We start from the raw sequence: 19079 nt of genomic DNA on the forward strand, positions 1-19079 counted from the left end.
AACGACAGATGTTGGCGAGGATGGGGAGAAAGGGGAACCCTCCTACACTGTTGGTGGGAATGCAAGCTGGTGCAGCCACTCTGGAAAACAGTGTGGAGGTCCCTCAAAAAGTTGAAAATAGAGCTACCATATGATCCAGCAATTGCACTACTGGGTATTTACCCCAAAGATACAAATGTAGGGATCCGAAGGGGTACGTGCACCCCGATGTTTATAGCAGCAATGTCCACAATAGCCAAACTGTGGAAAGAGCCAAGATGTCCATCGACAGATGAATGGATAAAGAAGAGGTGGTATATATATATATAATGGAATATTATGCAGCCATCAAAAGGAATGAGATCTTGCCATTTGCAATGACGTGGATGGAACTGGAGAGTATGTTATGCTGAGTGAAATAAGTCAATCAGAGAAAGACATATATCATATGACCTCACTGATATGAGGAATTCTTAATCTCAGGAAACAAACTGAGGGTTGCTGGAGTGGGGGGTGGGGTGGGAGGGATGGGGTGACTGGGTGATAGACACTGGGGAGGGTATGTGCTATGGTGAGCACTGTGAATTGTGCAAGACTGTTGAATCACAGATCTGTACCTCTGAAACAAATAATGCAATATATGTTAAGAAAAAAAAAAGAAGAAGGTAGCGGGACGGGAAGAATGAAGCGGGGGAAATCGGAGGGGGAGACGAACCATGAGAGACGATGGACTCTGAGAAACAAACTGAGGGTTCTAGAGGGGAGGGGGGTGGGAGGATAGGTTAGCCTGGTGATGCGTATTAAGGAGGGCACGTTCTGCATGGAGCACTGGGTGTTATACGCAAACAATGAATCATGAAACACTACATCAAAAACTAATGATGTAATGTATGGTGATTAACATAACATAATAAATAAATAAATAAGTAAATAAACGAGCATTATTCTTAATAAAGTGCTATTACATCTTAAGAGGGGAGTGAAGGTCTTAAATCAGTGCAAAGGACAACAATGAAATGTACATCACCCCTAACCATGCCAGTGCGTTCTCGGGAGCTGGGCGGAGGGCTGGCCTTCCACCCACAGTGAAAGGTCTGGCTCCTGGATTGCGACAAACGCACGCCTCACAGGGAAACGACAGAGGTGAGCTCAGCGCAGGGCAGACTGCTGAGTCTGGCTCAGGAAACCGTGGGGACAGGTTGTCATCTCTCACCGCTCACTGTCACACAGTCATTCATCCTGTCCCTCTCCTCCATGGATGGGCCCAGCAAGATTCAGCTGGCCTTCCCAGCCTGCCATGTGAGCCCCTTCCACCAGTCTGCTGTTCCTCCCTCGGGACACCCTGCACTCCAGCAAAGCAGCCTTTCCACGGGGCTGCCGATTCTCTGGGCTCCCCCTGAGCCTGCACTGTGTCCCTGGCTGTGGCTCGGGCCACCCATTCTCTCCACCAACCCAAATCCCAACTTTTCCTTCTCCAGCAACATCCACTTAGAGTCGAGGGGTTTGGCTCACAGACCGGCAGGTGTGGGAGGAAATGCCGCACCCGGCCCCCAGGCAGGTATTTCCTCTGCAGCTCGGGCCCCTCTGTACCCCTCTCCTCTGCTGCTCCTTGGTGAACCTCGCCCATAGCACATGGCCTGGGCCAGGCCCAGCTCTGCTCGGGAGCTACACTTCTTTGCCTCCTCCAGGGAGGCCTCCTCCAGGGAGGCCGCCCCCAGGAGCCCCAGGGAAGGCCATGATCAGGTGGCTGAGTGTTTCATCCTGGGGCCGCTCAGCAAGCCCATCTGGCCCTCATGCTAATTTCTATCTTTGGTGCTAGCCTTTAGCAATGAGAAAGAGGAGATGTTCGCCTCCACCGGCCCTATCTCTGTCTTCCTTCTCGGTTTTACATATAACACAGACAGGGGGAGGGGGGTGCCCCTTGTTGTATTCCTGAGTCATCCCAGCCTGGACCTCGCCCTGCATAGGCTCTACGGCTCCTGGCCACGTGATGCTTTTGTGTTCTGAGAAATACACCTGCGTTAAACGAGCACAACGCTAGGGCAAGGACAGGGCCAGGAGGTAGGAACAGACGGCAGCTCTGAAAGACAGCTTGATATGCCCACGCAGGGAGCACACTCCTCTGGGGAACCTCCCCTTTCCTGAGTGCTAGGGGACACGGCAGGCACCCAGAGGTAACACGGTGTCACCTCTTCAGAGAGACCTGACCCGACTCTGCTGCCTACAGTCCGTCTCACTCCCCTCACCCCTGTTCGGTGACTGTCACATCATCTCGTTCATTTCCTAAAGGCGCTGATCACCGTCGATGAGTGCTTTCTGTCCGTCTCCCCCAGCCATAACGTGCGCCCCATGAGAGCGGGGCCAGGACTGTCTGTCACCACTGCAGTCCCAGAGATCGTGGACACCGTGCCTGCCACACTGCCACCCGCTCAGAATCCCAGTGTGGTGAATGCGCGGTGTGGGGCGTGTTAGGATAAGAAAGGAGGACAGGGCGGAGGAATGAGCGGGAAGAACTGGGCGATCCAGACAGGCTTCTTGGCAGAGGGAACACGTGAGGACAGAGGCAATTCCTCAGGACAGCCAAGGACACGGTTCATTCATCCAGGTAAGGGAAGGCGGCAAGGACCGTCCGGGGAGAGGGAAGAAAGCGGACAGCGCCGTGTGCTCATGCACCGTGTGCGCAGGAACGTCCAGTCCGGCTCGTGTGAAGGCCTCAGCGCAGGGCCAGGCGCAGGGGCTGCGGCCCCCACCGCCTACGACACTGCGGCAGACGTGAGGTCCGCAGGACGATCCAGATCCGGTGGGGAAGCGCAGAAAGAAGGTTGCAGACAGGACGGTGGAGAGGCCTGAGGGGCACGGTGGGTCCCAGCTGCAGGAGCAGAGCCGACCGAGATGGGCAGTCCCCTCCACGCCCTGGAAATGGGGTGGCATGAGCCCTGTGTGGGCAACGAGATCAGATAAAGCAGAAGGACTGACCTTTTCAACCAGGTCTTCAGGGGCCTGTTCCTCAAAGAGCTGAATTTTGTCTTCAATGCACTTCCTCAAAAGGTCTATCTTGCTTTTACTCTTGGAGCGCGGCTTTCTCGCCTTGGACTGCTGCTGGAGGGCGCAAGAGAGAACACGGGCAGGAAAGTGACCACCTGCAGGTCTGTGCATGCCCTATGTCTCCCAGAGCCGGGAGGGGCCCCTGTGGCCCCAGAGCTGCAAGTTGTCTTCAGCTGGACAGAGGGGGAAAGACGTACACTTGCCTGAACAAGCTCAGTTCGCGGGCCCTCGGTCCACCAAAGGGAGAAGGACTCCAGCTAGCAGAGCCAAAGCTTTGCCACCAGACAGCACAGCCAACCCGGGTCCTCCTCCTCCCAGCCATGGGACCTCAACCCATCAGCCTCTCTGAGCAGGGGACCCGACTGAAGAGGTCCCTGTCCTAGTGAAGCCATGTGGAGCCGCTCTCCCTGCTGGCGCCATCAGACTCCACCACCACCTGCACCTCTGCTTTCGCCGGACGGCCCTCGGAAGGGAGCCAGGCTCAGCCAACCCTGCCAGCCCTTCTGAGCATTTCTTCTGCAGGGTATTTCTTTCTTTTTTTTTTTTTTTTGAGAGAGAGAGAGTGCATAAGCATAAGCAGGGGAGAGGGAGAAGCAGGCTCCCTGCTGAGCTCCATGGAGCCAGACATGGGGCTCAATCCCAGGACCCCGAAATCACAACCTGATCCAAAGGCAGACGTTTAATGGTCCGAGCCACCCAGGTGGCCCCTCTTCTGCAGGGTATCAAGCGAGCACAGTTCACACTTGGGGCAAGTGTATCTGCTCCTCTGAGGTAGAGTGCAGGGCCAACTATTTCTAAACCAAGCACCCTAAACAACTTTAGAAACAGGAACTTAATTCCTGCCAGGATTGGCCCTCGATCAGCTCCAAAGCAGGGGAAACACACCTCACTTTACTTCTATGGAAATATCTTTATTCATTGTTCCAAAACTTAAAAAAAACAAAAAAAAAAACTTCGCTATTTTGTCCCTTACTCTCTAACTACCATCATCTTATAAATCCTGCACTCTTCCAGGAACAGAAATAGAAAACCCCCCTTTTTTTTTTAACATGAAAGAACATAAAAACTTCTGAGTTGTTTCTGCATCTCACTGTTTTTTATTCAATATGGATACATCTGAATTTTTTTTCTTCCCCTAAAGGAAAACAGTCAGAAAATACCAGCCCCAAGCCCAGTTCCACCACCTCCTCCCTGCTTTAGTTGGTCCACTTTTCCTGTGCTGGTGGGTTTCTCTTCTGCAAAATGAGCAGAGAAACGTACCTCCTGGCACTACTGTGAACATGCATGGGATCACCTAACCTTAAGTGCTTTGAATATGTGTTCAATCCCAACATAGTATCACCTCCAGGGAAGCCCGACATCTTGCATACACTTGGTGGTTGGCCGGCTCAATCACATGCACTGCACACCTACTATGCGCCAGGTACTTTCTAGGTGCTGGGGACAGAGTGGTGAACACGTCAGGGACACAGACAGTGAGCAGGCTGAGAAACCAGGACATTTCAGTGATCAATTACATGAAGACATGGACCACAGCCATATGATGAATGCCTGGGGACGGGGGTCTTCTGGATGGGTGCTCAGGGTGGACCTCTGCGGGTAAGTTCAGCCGAGGCTCGAACAGACCACAAAGAGCTGGCCCTTGATATTCTGGGGAAAGCATGTTCCTGGCAGAAGAAATGGCAAGTTCAAAGGCCTTGTCTTAGGTTGGGTTCCCCAGAGGCAGAGCCAGAGATGGGGTTGGCTTGTGCATGGTTTCCTGAGAGAGGAGCTCAGAGCAGCATGTGGGGAGTCAGGGAACCAGATCAGGAAGGGGAAAGAGCCATGCAGGGCGGGGGGTCTCAGGAAAGTCTAGCCTTGACTGCTCCATGGGGGCGCTCCGGAGCAAACACGGCACCCAAGAGTGGTCTGCCTTTGAGGCACATAATAGGTGCTCAAAAAAGGCAGCTGTCGATCAGCTGTGAGAGGCTCCCTTTTCCTAACCCACCTGAGTTGACGTGAACATCCTCCTCGTGCCACTTAAAGAAGGGGCCAAGCTTTTGTACCCTGAGTCGGTCACTGGGCGTGGCTGAAGGAGCAGGAGGGAAAGAAACCTCTTGGGCCACGGGGTGCCCCTCTGCCCGGGGCCAGGCCCAGAGGAGGGTGCAGGTGTGAGCCATGAGCGGCTAAAATGCAGGGCCCAGGAAGGGGGTCTGGGCCGGGCACCTAAAGGTTAGGACAAGCTTGGCAGTTCCAGGAGTAGCCAGATGCTGATACGGCTGCAGAAAGAGAAGAGATGAGCCCAAGGTGGGCGGCGGGGTCAGAGCCCACAGCATTAGGGGTGGGAGAGGCCCCGTGTCTATAATCAAGGAGTGGCTGGGACAAGCCTCTTACCTGCAGCTCAGGGGCAGCCAGGGCCTGGTCCAGCCTCAGGAACTCTGCTTCTCGCCAGGCAGTCTGAAACTGCTGCATCAGGACACGGGCCCGGATTTTGGGCAGAGCCAAGCTCCTGTCCATCTGAGCAAAGCAACCGTGAACTTCCTGCCTCATCCTGAGCAGCTCCTCTTCAGACAGGGAGAAGGCTGAGGAGCAGAGCTTCCTGGAAAAGCAAGCAAGAGAGGGAGGCAAACCATAAGAGACTCTTAACTCTAGGGAACAAACTGAGGGTTGCAGGAGGGGAGGGGGTAAGGGGATGGGGTAACTGAGGGATGGGCATTAAGGAGGGCATGTGATGGGATGAGCAGTGAGTGTTATGTGCAACTGATGAATCACTAAATTCCACCCCTGAAACTGAAACTACTAATACACTATGTTAACTAAATTGAATTAAAAAAAAATTTTTAATAAAAAAAGGGGCACCTGGGTGGCTCAGTTGGTTAAGTTTCTGCCTTCAGCTCAGGTCATAATCTCAGGGTCCTGGGATAGAGCCCCATGTCAGGCTCCCTGCTCAGTGGGGAGTCTGCTTCTCCCTCTCCGACCCTCCCCCCAGCTCCTGCTCTCTCACGCTCTCAGATAAATAAAATCTTTAAAAATAAATAAAATAAAATAGAGGAAATGGGTGGGGGGGTTGCTGGGGGTGGAGAAGCTAGGAATTCAGAGCAAACCCCATTCATTAAATCCATGTCTAGAAAAACCCATCACGTCTTTAATTGTGCATTCGTCCCACAAGAATCTCTTGCGCACCTAATGTGTGCTGTGGGACACACCATCATGCTGGAGAGAAGTTACAGCTGGATGAGGCCAGGCTGTGAGGGTGTCCACGGACAGGCAACAGGCCTCCCAGCCTTCCTGATGGGGGAGAGAGCCTGCTTCCGCTTTAGAAACAGACATGAAAACAAAGCATCATCTGCCGAGCCTGCTTAGCAGCACGCTACGTAAGGGCCAGTGGCCTGGAGAAGAGATGCCCAACTCAGCTCAGGAGGACAAGGGCCAAGGGGGGCCTTGCGCTGGGTTTTAAAGGATCATGACCGACAGCCACCATGCAGAGAAAACCCGTTCCATGCTGGGAATATGCTGAGTGGTTTACTGCTAAAGGCTGCCCTGTGTCCCCCGCAAAGATGTCAAATCCTAACCCCCAGTACCTGGGATTGTGATCTTATTTGGAAACAGGGTCTTTGCTGATGCGAAAGTAAGATGAGGTCATAATGGAGGAGGATGGGCCCTTCACTGAACATGACTGATGTCATTGTAAGAAGAAAGACCCGGGCACAGGAGAAGGGCTCGGGACCACAGAGGCACGGACTGGAGTGAGGAAGCAAGCACATGCCAAGGATGGTAGCAGCCCCAGAAGCTAACAGAGGGGCAAGGAACAGATTCTGTCCTAGTGTCTTCAGAGGGAGCCTGGTGACACCTTGCTGACACCTTGATTTCAGACTTCCAGCCTCCAGAGCAGCAAGAGAATACTTTGAAACCTCCCAGCGTGTGGAACTTTGCAACCCCCAGGCAACAAATACATTTACCTACACCATTGCTAATTTTTCCCGCAACTCAGTCCTCCACTTACAGATAAGAAGATGGAAGAATCCTCCCAGTCTTCCCTTCTGCAAGGCCCACAGCCCACTCTACAGGGGAGGCCGGTCACAGGCTCACAAGCCCACCTCTCCAGGGAGACATGAAGGGAAGTCTGCTGGGGACCCCTGCACAGAAGTGCCTCCCAGAGCCAGGAGCAAGCAAGTGACCTCTCCTTCCTACTTTGGGCAATGCGTGTCTGTTCACTTGTTCATCTGACAAATATTCTCTGTAGACAAACCCAGATTTGTTTGGTATTCTCAATGTCCAGTCAACACTGGCTGGGTCAAATGTGCCCTGTGGATGCTTTAAATGCAGACATGCCTGCAGGACTACCGTGGGAGGCCACGGCCAGCCCTGCCACACCCAAATCTCAAGGAGGGAGAGCGGGACTGCAGTTTAGCTAGAATGTTCTCCCCTGGAAACAGAATAGGACCTTCCAGCTGACATGGGCCTCCAGCTGGACATAGTCTGAAGGCCCCAGGCCCATGTCTCAACACCCCATCTTGGATTTCTCACGACAGGGGATGCACCAACTTTTTAAGCCCCAGGAAAGGGCAGCTGCTCCTTTGTCCTTGACCTCTTGGAGAACCTTTGCCCCATGTGTTTGCAGGTGTGTGGAATCCAAAGTGAAAGCAACTCTGAAATGGTTGAGTCATTACTCCTGCCCATCCTCAAGCCGATCGGCCCTCTGTGGTCTAGTCTTAATCCTTTGCTGGGTAGACACCCAGATAAGACAGAAACACAGGAGCCGGGCAGGGTCTTTGCCCTGATGGAGTTTAAGATCCAGGCAGGAGCTCAGGAAAGATGTCTCAAAGACATGCTTTTCCTGGCAAAAACATGCATCCTTATTGATTCCTACTTTCCTCAACCAGGTTTCGAGCAATTCTATCATGCTTGAAATCACAAAGCTTCTAAAAATGTGTTTCCCAAAACGATTGTGCAAAACCATTTTTACATAACACCTCAGAAATAAAGGCTGCAACCTTTTGGAATCTTAAGTAAGCAAAGCAGACGAGCAGACACACACTGTGGGCATCGTTCTTTGACCCTCTTTAACCCTGAGAAAAATCATAAAGAGTTTTCTGATAGCAAGGTGAGAATTCTCTTTTTCCATTAAATGTCTAAATCAGCGGCGGCTCTGGTAATACTCTCTGCAAAATGGATCCAAATGAAGTTGCAGAAAACGACCAGCCAGTAATGGGAATGTCAAGTCTAATTCAGATGTTTCAAAGAGTCCAAAGCCGGCTGGAGCATGTAAAAAGACTTTGGTGGGATGCGTGCTGAACTGAATCACTACTTCTGAGAACAATTCGCAGGAATAAGAAGTGGCATTTAAGGATCTGATTTTTACGGGCTTGCAGAAAAGATAGCATCTTGTGTGCTCAAGAAAAAAAACACTAACAAAGCCTGGGAAGTAAACAGAGACAGAACCCTAAAGATAGAGATGAGGAGGAGCCCAGAGATGGCACACTCTCTCTGCAAACACCCGGGGACACGAACGGTGGCCAGGTCAGTGCTGGGGAAGAGCACTGTGTAGGAGGAGAGAAGAAATGGTCGAAGCCAGACAGATCCTGTCCCACCAGAGGATAATGCCAAGGAAGGATGGGCATGGCGGCAAGATGCTATGGTAATGATGCCCCACCAAGGGGCAGGTGGGAGGGACCACCGATGCCCAGCACACAGCATGCTGGCCCAGCAGAGAGGGGAGACCAACCGGCTGGGCAGATATGCTGGAAAGGACTCATTCCCTCCTGCCGACCCACAACATCCCCCGAACACTCCTGTCCGTGCAACCAGGTCCAACAAACAGGGCTCTGGATTCAGAATTAACGGTGTGCCTAAGGTTCAGCTTAAACTGTGAAGCGTCTATACCCAGAAAAGGATACTAAATGAGCATAAGCTTTGTTTGTTTCTTTGCTTGAACAGGTTGTTTGGGTTTGTCTGTTTGCTTAAGTTTCTGGGTTGGTTGGTTGGTTTGTTGAAAGGAAAAGCAACTTTAAGGAACGCTGATTGGGAGGTCTGTTTGGGAAAGGGAAAAGAAGCTCTCTGTCATTGCCAAATGGGTACGACCATATCCTTGGAAGGAAACAGTGACTTAGTTGCTCTAAATAAACAGACTGAGTAGATGGTGGTTATGGGTTATTTCCCCTGTGCTGCTAGTGATGGTTTTAACTTTGTTCCTTCACACCAGTCACACCGGTCTCCCCACTTTAACCCAGATAAGGACCAGGACCTCCTATCAAGCTGCTCCTCCCTGGGTCTTGCCCCCTCTCAGCAGAGCGCCGGTGGCCCTTGCCTGCTCATCTCCGGCTCCCAGTGCCAGGTTGGTGGCTGGTGTATATAGCAGTCCTCCCTTGGAGCCTGGCAAAGATCTGGACCCTCCAGTGTACCCGGAACGGTCACCTGCCCATGCTTGCTTGTCCTGATCATCTCTTTAGGTGTCTGCTCTCCTCCTGATCATCTGAGCTCTTCTAGCACAGGAATAATGGCGGCAATGGTAGCAGCCATTACTTACTAATCACCAACTGCAGATCAAGGTCGTGTTAAAAGATGTAAATATATGAATTCATGTACTCCCTCATCAATGCCGTGAAGGTGACCTCTTGTTAGACACGGTTGATGACCTAACCCAGAGCCACTTCCTCACGCCTTGTCTGCTCAGTGTCTGTCTAGAGGGGTTGCCCTCCAACGATGTTGGGGACAGGAACACCCCTCACAGCCCAAGGGGGGATGCTGCAAATGGTCTAAGGCAGGAACGGGCAAACGATGGCCTGCGGACCAAGTCCAGCCCCTCCCTGGCCTGTTTTTGTTCATAAAGTTTTATTAACACACAGTCAAGTTCATTAATTTACAGACTGTCTATGGCTGCTTTCTCCATACCATGGCAGAGTTGGATAGTTGCAACAGAAACCATGTAGCCCATCCAAATGGCCAACAGACACATGAAAAAGTGCTCAGTATCGCTCAGCATCAGGGAAATCCAAATCAAAACCTCAATGAGATACCACCTCACACCAGTCAGAATGGCTAAAATCAACAAGTCAGGAAATGGCAGATGTTGGCGGGGATGCGGAGAAAGGGGAACCCTCCTACACTGTTGGTGGGAATGCAAGCTGGTGCAGCCACTCTGGAAAACTGTATGGAGGTTCCTCAAAAAGTTGAAAATAGAGCTACCCTATGATCCAGCAATTGCACTACTGGGTATTTACCCCAAAGATACAAAAGTAGGGATCCGAAGGGGTACGTGCACCCCGATGTTTATAGCAGCAATGTCCACAATAGCCAAACTGTGGAAAGAGCCAAGATGTCCATCGACAGATGAATGGATAAAGAAGATGTGGTATATATATACAATGGAATATTATGCAGCCATCAAAAGGAATGAGATCTTGCCATTTGCAACGACGTGGATGGAACTGGAGGGTATTATGTTGAGTGAAATAAGTCAAACAGAGAAAGACATGTATCATATGATCTCACTGATATGAGGAAGTCTTAATCGCAGGAAACTAACTGAGTGTTGTTGGAGTGGGGGGTGGGGTGGGAGGGATGGGGTGACTGGGTGATAGACATTGGGGAGGGTATGTGCTCTGGTAAGCGCTGTGAATTGTGCAAGACTGTTGAATCTCAGATCTGTACCGCTGAAACAAATAATGCAATATATGTTAAGAAAAAAAAAAGAAGAAGAAGGTAGCGGGAGGGGGAGAATGAAGCGGGGGAAATCGGAGGGGTGGACGAACCATGAGAGACGATGGACTCTGAAAGACAAACTGAGGGTTCTAGAGGGGAGGGGGGTGGGAGGATGGGTTAGCCTGGTGGTGGGTATTGAGGTGGGCACATTCTGCATGGAGCACTGGGTGTTATGCACAAACAATGAATCATGGAACACTTCATCTAGAACTAATGATGTAATGTATGGGGATTAACATAAGAATTAAAAAAATGAAAAAAAAAAGAAAAAGAAACCATGTAGCCCTCAGAGACTACACTTATCGGCACTTCACTGAAAAAGCTGACAGCCCTCTGGTCTCCGACAGTCACGGTCACTTCATTCTCCTTGCCGGTGAATGGTTTCAGCCTGGGCCTGTGATGTAGTCCTGACCAGTGGTATCAGAAGGGGTGATGGCTCAGATGTTATAAAGAGACGATGAGTGTGACACCTGGAGCCACAACAGCCGTTCTGAAACCATGAGGGAATGAGCCCAAAGACCAAGGTGGCGCACTGAGGATAGTGGAGCAGAAAGACCATCAGAAGTGGGTCCTTGATGGAATTATTGAGCCACTGAATCAAGACAGGAAGCATTTGCCACTTGACTCCCATCTTATAAAATAATTTCTTCACCTTTTATCAACCCAACGGTATCGGGTGCTGCCAAAAGCACCCTAAATGATTTAGTATTATTTGAGGCAAGACAGATGAGGCTCTAGAGGTTAAATAACTCTCCTACACTCAGACGGTCGGTGGTGGTGCTGGGATTTAAATCTAGGTTTTCTACTCTACACTGGCCACACCTCACTCTGCTCGACAGCCCCACACTAGCCTTGTTTGGAGCTCCTTCGGCTTCCAGTCTGATGGTCCAGCCTCAACTGACTGCCAAAAGCTTTGTGGGTCTCTGTTACACCAGGAAAGCTGACCCATTTGGGCCATGCCAATCTCAGTCCACACGGAGAGCTGGTAACTACTGGCAGGAAGGGCAGGGCCGTGGGGCTCTGGCCCCTCTGGCATGTCACTTCAGCTGGTCCTCTGCTCTCACAGCGGCCCCTCTCTTTAAAAACAGTAGCTGTGCCATTTATCCAATGTTTCCTAGTCATATCACCAGGAGAGTCGGCCAGCTGTGGCCCCGACATCCTACTCGGAGGTTACGTCGTGACATGGTTCTCAAATTAAGAATGAAACAAATAGCTCAAGCACCGCATCAGTGAACAGAGGAAGGGGCCCAGTGAAGAGATGGTGAGGGTAACCTCCCTGCTAGTTCTGCTCCCCACTCTGCTCCCGGGGATAAGGCCCCTCATCGACGGAGCTTCTGATCAAGGGGTCCCGGCGCAGTTTCCGCTTATGCGGGAGTAGCGGGTTCTAGCTTCCCCCCAGTCACATCCTCCCATGGGAACCCAGGGCACCTCATCCTCTTCTTGCTACAAAGCCTACCTCCCACCGGCCCTGGCTCCTCACGCTGCAACCCCGGGGTGGCCCTCTCCCCTGGGCTGCGAGTTCAGGTGACCATGGACCTGCCGTCCCCACAACCACGGGCCGGCCCCTCCCTCCCTGGGGGCGGAGGAGGCTGAGGACACTCACATGAAGATCAGGTGCTCCCAGCGTCTCAGCTCCACCTGCTCCTCCGTTGAGGCCTCCAGAGCGTCGTCCTTCAGTCTCTGCCTCACGCTCTGGACGCCCTCCTGGTCCCTGTCCCTCTCCTCACCCTCGAGCTGCTGGGCCCGGGCAGCCAGCCCCCGGCTGTGTTCTTCCAGGATCTGCTGCAGGAAGAGCCAGGGCACGCTGCGCTTGAGCAGCTCCTGGGTCATCCCCGAGTTCTGCAGGCGCCGCAGCTCCTCGGTGGCCTTCTCGGACAGCGAGAGCATCAGGGCCCTGAGCTCCTCCAGGGCGGCCTGGTCCAGACGCTCCTGCAGCTCCTCCAGCACGGCGCTGTGCTCCGCCAGCAGGCTCCCCCACCGGCCCAGGTACTGGCTGGCGTCCTCGGCAGCTCGCAGGGCCTCCCCGAGGGACAGCTGCTCCTTCCGCTGCTCCTTGTGCTGCAGGGGTTTGAGAGAGGAAAACTCAGTGGGGACAGGCGTGGCGCACACAGCCCTCTGGGGAAGCCCGTGGAAACATGTGCAGGAGGCACAGAACGGTGACGGTCTTCTCCCAACGATCTCACACAGAGAAAGGTATGCTTAAGAAAGTAACCCGAAATAAGGGCACCTGGGTGGCTCAGTCAGTTAAGCATCCAACTCTGGGTTTCGGCTCAGGTCATGATCTCAGGGTCGTGAGCCTGAGCCCCGCGTTGGGCTCCGCACTCAGTGGGGAGTCTGCTTGGGATTCTCTCTCTCCCTCTCACTCTGCCCACCCCTCTCAGTTCACATGCTCGCTAAAAAAAAGAAAGTAACCCCAAATAGAGTGAGAGCTCTATCTGTTGAACATGTATTGGACACATATTTATCGAGTAGGTAAAGCCCAAGAACAGACCACCAGGGTTCCAAGCCTGGCTCCTTTGTGGATGAACTGAGGGACCCTAAGTGAACCTCTAGAACTCTTGGTGCCTCCACGTCCTCATCTGTAAAATGGGGCTGATCTACCTCACAGAGTAGTTGGGAGGACTCAGTGAGTTGTTTAATACGTGTGTGGTTCTCAGAGGCCTGCCCGATGCACAGTTCACGTCAATGAACTTCTGTTATTCTGTGTCCTGGGCGCAGAGGACCTGCAGCTCGCGAGGTTATAAGGGGAAAAAACGCCCTGAGATCTGTGACAGACATTGAAATGAGGAGGTCAGGAGAGGTCTTTCCGGAAGGAGATCCGAGGGAGACCTGAGGGAGGAGGTCACACCTCAGGCGGGTGAAGATACGGGGACACAAGATCCCTGGGGACAGAGCTATAGGCGTGAAGACCCCATGGGGGATGAAGAAACCAGACAGGCATAATAAAGATGTCCATCGCGCTGGGATTTCTCAGAGCACTTGCAGGCAGTCTCCATTCTGTGTTGTGAGGACATGGGATGGCCCAGGTGGCCAAACAGGGTCACCATTCTACCACTATTCGTCAAGCACCTACTGTGTGTCCTCAGCATCGGGGATACGGCATAAATCTCTGCCTCTCTGGCTCCGTGGAGCTACCTCCTAACTGTGCCACTGACAGATCGATCAGTAGTGGCAAGAGTATTCACAGAGCATCACTGGAGTCTCTGCAGCTCATCCATCCTTCTAGATCCTACCCTTAAATCAGGCCTGACCATCAGAGAAATGTGGCCTTGGGCCCCCCTGATGTCATTGCTCACACACCTTTTGCAGCATCTCTCGTCTTCTCTTCAGGATTAATTTTTGGTGCAGTTTCTTCTTCTCCTGTTTTAAGTCATTGTCCAGCTTCTGTTTGATGGAAAAGACTTCTGTTTGAGCGCGCTCCAGCAGCACCTCCATCTGCTCCTCATCCAGGTACCCTGCTCTAGGAGAGAGACGGAGGTGGGTGATGCACTCTCCACACCCACCCTTAGCTCGCCTGCTGCGGTGGCCGGACATTCATCTCTGCGTTCGTTTGGTCTGATCAGAAAAAGTCTTTACCCAAAGGAGCAGGAGCAGAACGGGCAGCTAAGAAGGGCAAGGTCGGCGTCCCTAGAGCCATGCCCAGAAAGCTCAATGCTAGACACTGCCTGTTGTTGGGGCAGAGCCTGGGCAAGAGCTCTGGGAGACAGTGATGCTCTGGGGACCACAGCACTCCAGGTACAGTTTTCCAAGAGGAGACGGTGGGTTCAGAATTGCTGGTGACAGGATTGTCACCAGCAAAGTCCAATAGGTAAATGCAGGAAATACTGCATAGGGCCAATTCTTCATGCTAACCTGGCTAGCCACAGGGCACCCACATTAAACACTGTGTCTGGGTGTGTCTGGGAGGGTGTTTCCAGGAGAGATTAGCACTTGAATCGGGGGACAGCCCTCCCCAGAGTTGGGGGGGCACCAGCCAATCCAATAGGGGACCGAATAGAACATAAGGTGGAGGAAGGAGGAACCTGCCTCCTTTGTCCTGCCTCACTGCTTCAGCTGGATACCTCATTTCACCTTCTCCTGCCTTCGGACTGGGATCCCCTGGTTCTCAGGCCTTTGGACTCAGACTGAACTACACACTGGCTTTCCAGAGCATTCCAGAGTCTCCAGCTTGCACGTGGCAGGTGGTGGAGTCCTCAGCCTCTGTAATTATGTGTGCCAATCTCTCATATCTATCTTACCGGCTGTCTTTCTGGAGAATCCTGACCGACATAGTCTGTTACTACCACGATCACCATGACTAGTCCCAGTCTGTCTGCATCACTGGGCTGGGCCCCCTGCTTGGCACAGGTAGATACCCATGGATGTTTCTTGAAGGAGTGAATATATAAATGAATGAATGGTGGATACATACTTTAGAAACATGTCTGTGCCAACTTTTAATTAATTAATTTTTTTATTTTTACTTTTTAAAATATTTATTTATTAGAGAGAGAGCACGTGAGCCGGTGGAGAGGCAGAGGGGGTGCGTGAGGGAAGGTGAGGGTAAGAGAAAGAATCTTAAGCAGATTCTGTGCTGAGTGCAGAGCCCGGCATGGGGCTTGATCTCACGACCCTGAGATCATGATCTGAGCTGAAACCAAGAGTGGGATGCTTAACCGACGGAGCCACCCAGGTGTTCCTGTGCCAACCTTTTAAAATAGAATTTAAAAATCAGAGCTAAAACACACCTCCCTGGTAACTGCTCACAACAGTACAACCAACGGTCAGGTGCTTCAACTCAGGGCAAAGAACTGTTTCTTTCCTTGAGTGAATATTAATCAGGAATGTCAAGGCAACTGCAGTGACAAATTCATTAGCATCTTCGGGTAGCGAGTGTTCACGTAATCTGCACCTTACAGAATCCTCATTAAATAGGGCAAGAGAGCCGCAGAGTCCTAAAAAAATTACCAAGGTGGCAGAACCAATTCCTAACGCCACAGACTGTCCTGGGAAAGCCAACTTCATAGGCATGCCTCTATTTATTTTAGAGCTTCTCATAACCAAAAAGAATAAATGTCATTGTTTGCAGGTAAGTACCTCAAAGACTAGCTGGGGGGAAAGGGGCGGAGGCCGCCCTGCTGTGAGCCTGCATCACCACCGACTACATGGTCCCCCCGGGGCTGCAGAGAAAAACCAGGAACAATGCACAAGAAGCGTCTGTGTATTTAGATTTCACTGCCAAGGTGAATGCAAGAGCCGGCAGAGTGCCCGAGCTCAAGGAGAGGCTCTCCCACCACACAGCTCATGTAAGCCTCCCCCACCGATCTCTCAGTGAAATGCTGGGGATTTCCTTTAAGATACTCCGCGTGGGGGGCGGCCTGGGTGGCTCAGTCGGTTAAGCATCTGCCTTCGGCTCAGGTCATGATCCCAGGGTCCTGGGATCGAGCCCCACATCGGGCTCCCTGCTCAGCAGGGAGCCTGCTTCTCCCTCTCTCTTTGCTGCTCACCCTGCTTGTGCTCTCTCGCTCTGTCAAATAAATAAAAAATATTTATAAAAATTAAAAAAACAGATGACTCCGGGTGGGGCTGTAGAGCGACATCAAGGTTGGCCACTGAAGTTGAATGATGGGCACACGGAAGGTTCATTGTATGGCTGTCCCAACTATCATGAAGGTTTTAGAAATTCTATGATGCAAAGGATTCTTAAAACTAGAGAATTCATCATAAGGAATGAGTAAGGCGCCCCCAGTGCATTCACTGACCACTGATGAAGACAGCAGGGCAAGGTGGTTCCTGTGCATCATCTGGGATGGCTTCTGGGTCTTACCTCTCATGTTTCTGGATGAACAGGGTGAGCTGAGCATCAGCAGCGCTCAGAAGGCCTTGTACACGGGTCTCTGATGACTGCATGTTCTGAACCAGGTACTCCCTATGGCCAAATCTTTTACTTAGGTGGTATCTCTTACTAGCCTGGAAAAAATCCATTAACTCTTCTAATTTCTCCTGTTTAAAAGAAAATCAAGAAAATATGCCTAATTAAAACTTAGAGCATATTCTTTCTAGACCTATAAAGTATTACATTTCCTTCCGAAGAACACACACAGGAATAGAAGCATGGGGATGAACACCTTAAACTGCCCTGCTCTTAACAAAGGCTTAGAAGAAAATGACATACTGGTAAGGAACGAGAGCTTGGAAAAGTGCATTCTAGACCCAGAGAGTTAGGAGTTGTCAAAACAACATTATTGCCCTAGGGAAGGGGATGCAAATTTCACTCAGGCACTCAGCCTTCGCCCGTGGGGTTCTCGAAACACAGGACCAGCACAGATGCTGACGTGCTGGGATAAATCAGCCATCAGCCGTGACCTTCAGAACTTCCATGCTCGTGGAGGAGACGGGAGACAAGATGACAAACCCCAACCAAACACAAGACATCGATAACCTACTTGACACCGGGTGTCTTCTCTGGGCCCGACACTGGGCTCAGAGTGTTTCTCGCCTTATTTAACTTAGTCTAGAGAAAGAGTACTATTATTCCCATTTCACAGATGAGGAAACTGAGTCCACATCGCACTGCTGGTAAATGGTTAAGCAGGGATTTGAACTCAGTAATCTAATCCCAGGGCCTGTGCACTAACATCATAGTAGGCTCCTCCAAAATGCAGCTGACCATTGGTAATCAGACTGGCAGTATCATCCCCCTGATTGACTAAGTGGTATCATCCCCCTGATTGGCTCTGCTGTCTTTTCCCATCTGTGGAAATAGTGTCCCTGCAATAGGTCACCAAAAAGATCGATGTATCTTTTCAACAAGATACATATGATGCCAAGGATAGTCTCCTCTCTAACCAAAGCAGTGATATCTCCAGTTCTTGACGCCTGGGAACGTGCACTGTCCAGACAGTGAAAAGCAGAATGGTCGGTCAGATGTGGCTGAATACCGGTATCTCCCTGACTTACTGGCAGCAGAATCCATATAACAGGAATACGGAGGCAATATTCCTATTCGCCACGAAACTGGGTCCATGGGAACCGCCAACTTGTCCCCATTACATAAAGAAACGTATAGCTGCCATCTTCCACTACTCCAGCAGTTGGGGTCAAAGAAGCCTGTGTCCTGCTACCATTATCACCCATGGAAGTCTCCTTCTTGACTCCATTATGACTAATGATCACACACTCTAGCTCGAAGGCCCCAGGGTTGAGAGTCAGCCACTACCCACCACGAGGAGAAAAATGACAGCAAAATCCATCAATACCTACATGATGCCTTGAGGTCTGGATGCCTACCTGGGAATAGAACTGAATTCTTACTCTAGTCCCTCTCACTGAGGTTTGAGTGGGAAAAACCTAGAGTAAAATGGAGAAGCTGCTTTGTTCCCTTCATGCTCCATGCCTCCCGAGAGTGGCCCTCTCGTCCCACAGGACTCATGTTCGGGAGCCTTTTGGGGATGGTCGCTTGGTCTCCTCTGGTATGGCTCTGCTCCTCGCCAGGACCAGAGATCTGCTGCAGGATTGCACACCAGTGATTTCACGCTGGGTGTGTACATGTGCGTGTAAAATACCCCACACGGGCCTGAGAAATCCCACAGCAATGGTGATGGCCTCGGATCAACTATTTTGGCTATCGTTAAGGAATTTGTTCCATTTGGATCAATAACGTTCACACTCAGGCTGACCCGGAAGAACACACACAGAGTCAGCCAGGCATACCCAGACACAGATTGCAAACCCAGGGTATACACTGATGTGCGTGCCCGTGCACACATATACAGGCACATGTATATTTATATGTTGTTCACTGCTATGTGTATTCAGCGTATATCGTGCCACGCACAGGCTTTCTGGGAATTGGCTCTATTTCCCGCATTTTACAGGTGAGGAACCTGGGTGGGGCTCAGGGAAGTCAGGCAGTTTGCCTGAAGTCACAGAGCTGATGGCTGGTGGAACTGGAAATCAAATCCAAGTCAGCCTGAGTCCCGGGCCTGGGCTTCAAGCTACTAATGGCCCCATTTATTGGAAACTCATCCACACATCGAGAGGCAGAAGGAAAAGGTGGTGAGTTCACAGTACACAGCCAAGAGAAGAGATGGGACTGACTCCGGGAGAGGAGAAATCACCGACACGGTTCAGGGAAGTCAAGCTCCCACTGCTGCGAGTCTGATCTGAGGCCTCACCTGTATGTCAGCGTAATCCTGCAGCAGCATTTTAGCTGCCTCTGGCTTCAGTTCCCCTTGGAAAATAGCACTTTTTATCTGGGTGAAGAAGATGTTGTGCAGTTCATTTCTCTGGAAAATGGCCAGCTGCCGGTGAGCCTTGGCAAAGTCCTCCTCTTGCTGCAGAGCCAGAGATCTCCTCAAGTGCACCTGCTCCAGGCCGTGGAGGGTCCTCAGGAG

General features: G+C 51.4%; 1 protein-coding gene across 1 annotated transcript in view; it reads right to left on the reverse strand.

Annotated features, from left to right (window-relative positions):
- Positions 1-19079, reverse strand: part of EVC2 (EvC ciliary complex subunit 2) — a 126077-nt gene that overhangs the window by 29594 nt on the left and 77404 nt on the right. Inside the window, exons 12-17 of the mRNA XM_035005329.1 lie at positions 18861-19079; positions 16511-16686; positions 14005-14164; positions 12308-12762; positions 5398-5602; positions 2956-3078 (exon numbers count right to left, since the gene is read on the reverse strand). The exon at positions 18861-19079 is cut by the window's right edge and continues 1 nt beyond it. Coding sequence (XP_034861220.1) covers positions 2956-3078; positions 5398-5602; positions 12308-12762; positions 14005-14164; positions 16511-16686; positions 18861-19079 — 1338 coding nt within the window. The remainder of the gene's footprint in view (positions 1-2955; positions 3079-5397; positions 5603-12307; positions 12763-14004; positions 14165-16510; positions 16687-18860) is intronic.

The sequence above is a fragment of the Mirounga leonina genome, unplaced genomic scaffold (genome assembly GCF_011800145.1).
Source record: "Mirounga leonina isolate KUSES-001 unplaced genomic scaffold, KU_Mleo_1.0 Mir_129, whole genome shotgun sequence".
In the NCBI taxonomy this organism is placed as follows: Eukaryota; Metazoa; Chordata; class Mammalia; order Carnivora; family Phocidae; genus Mirounga; species Mirounga leonina.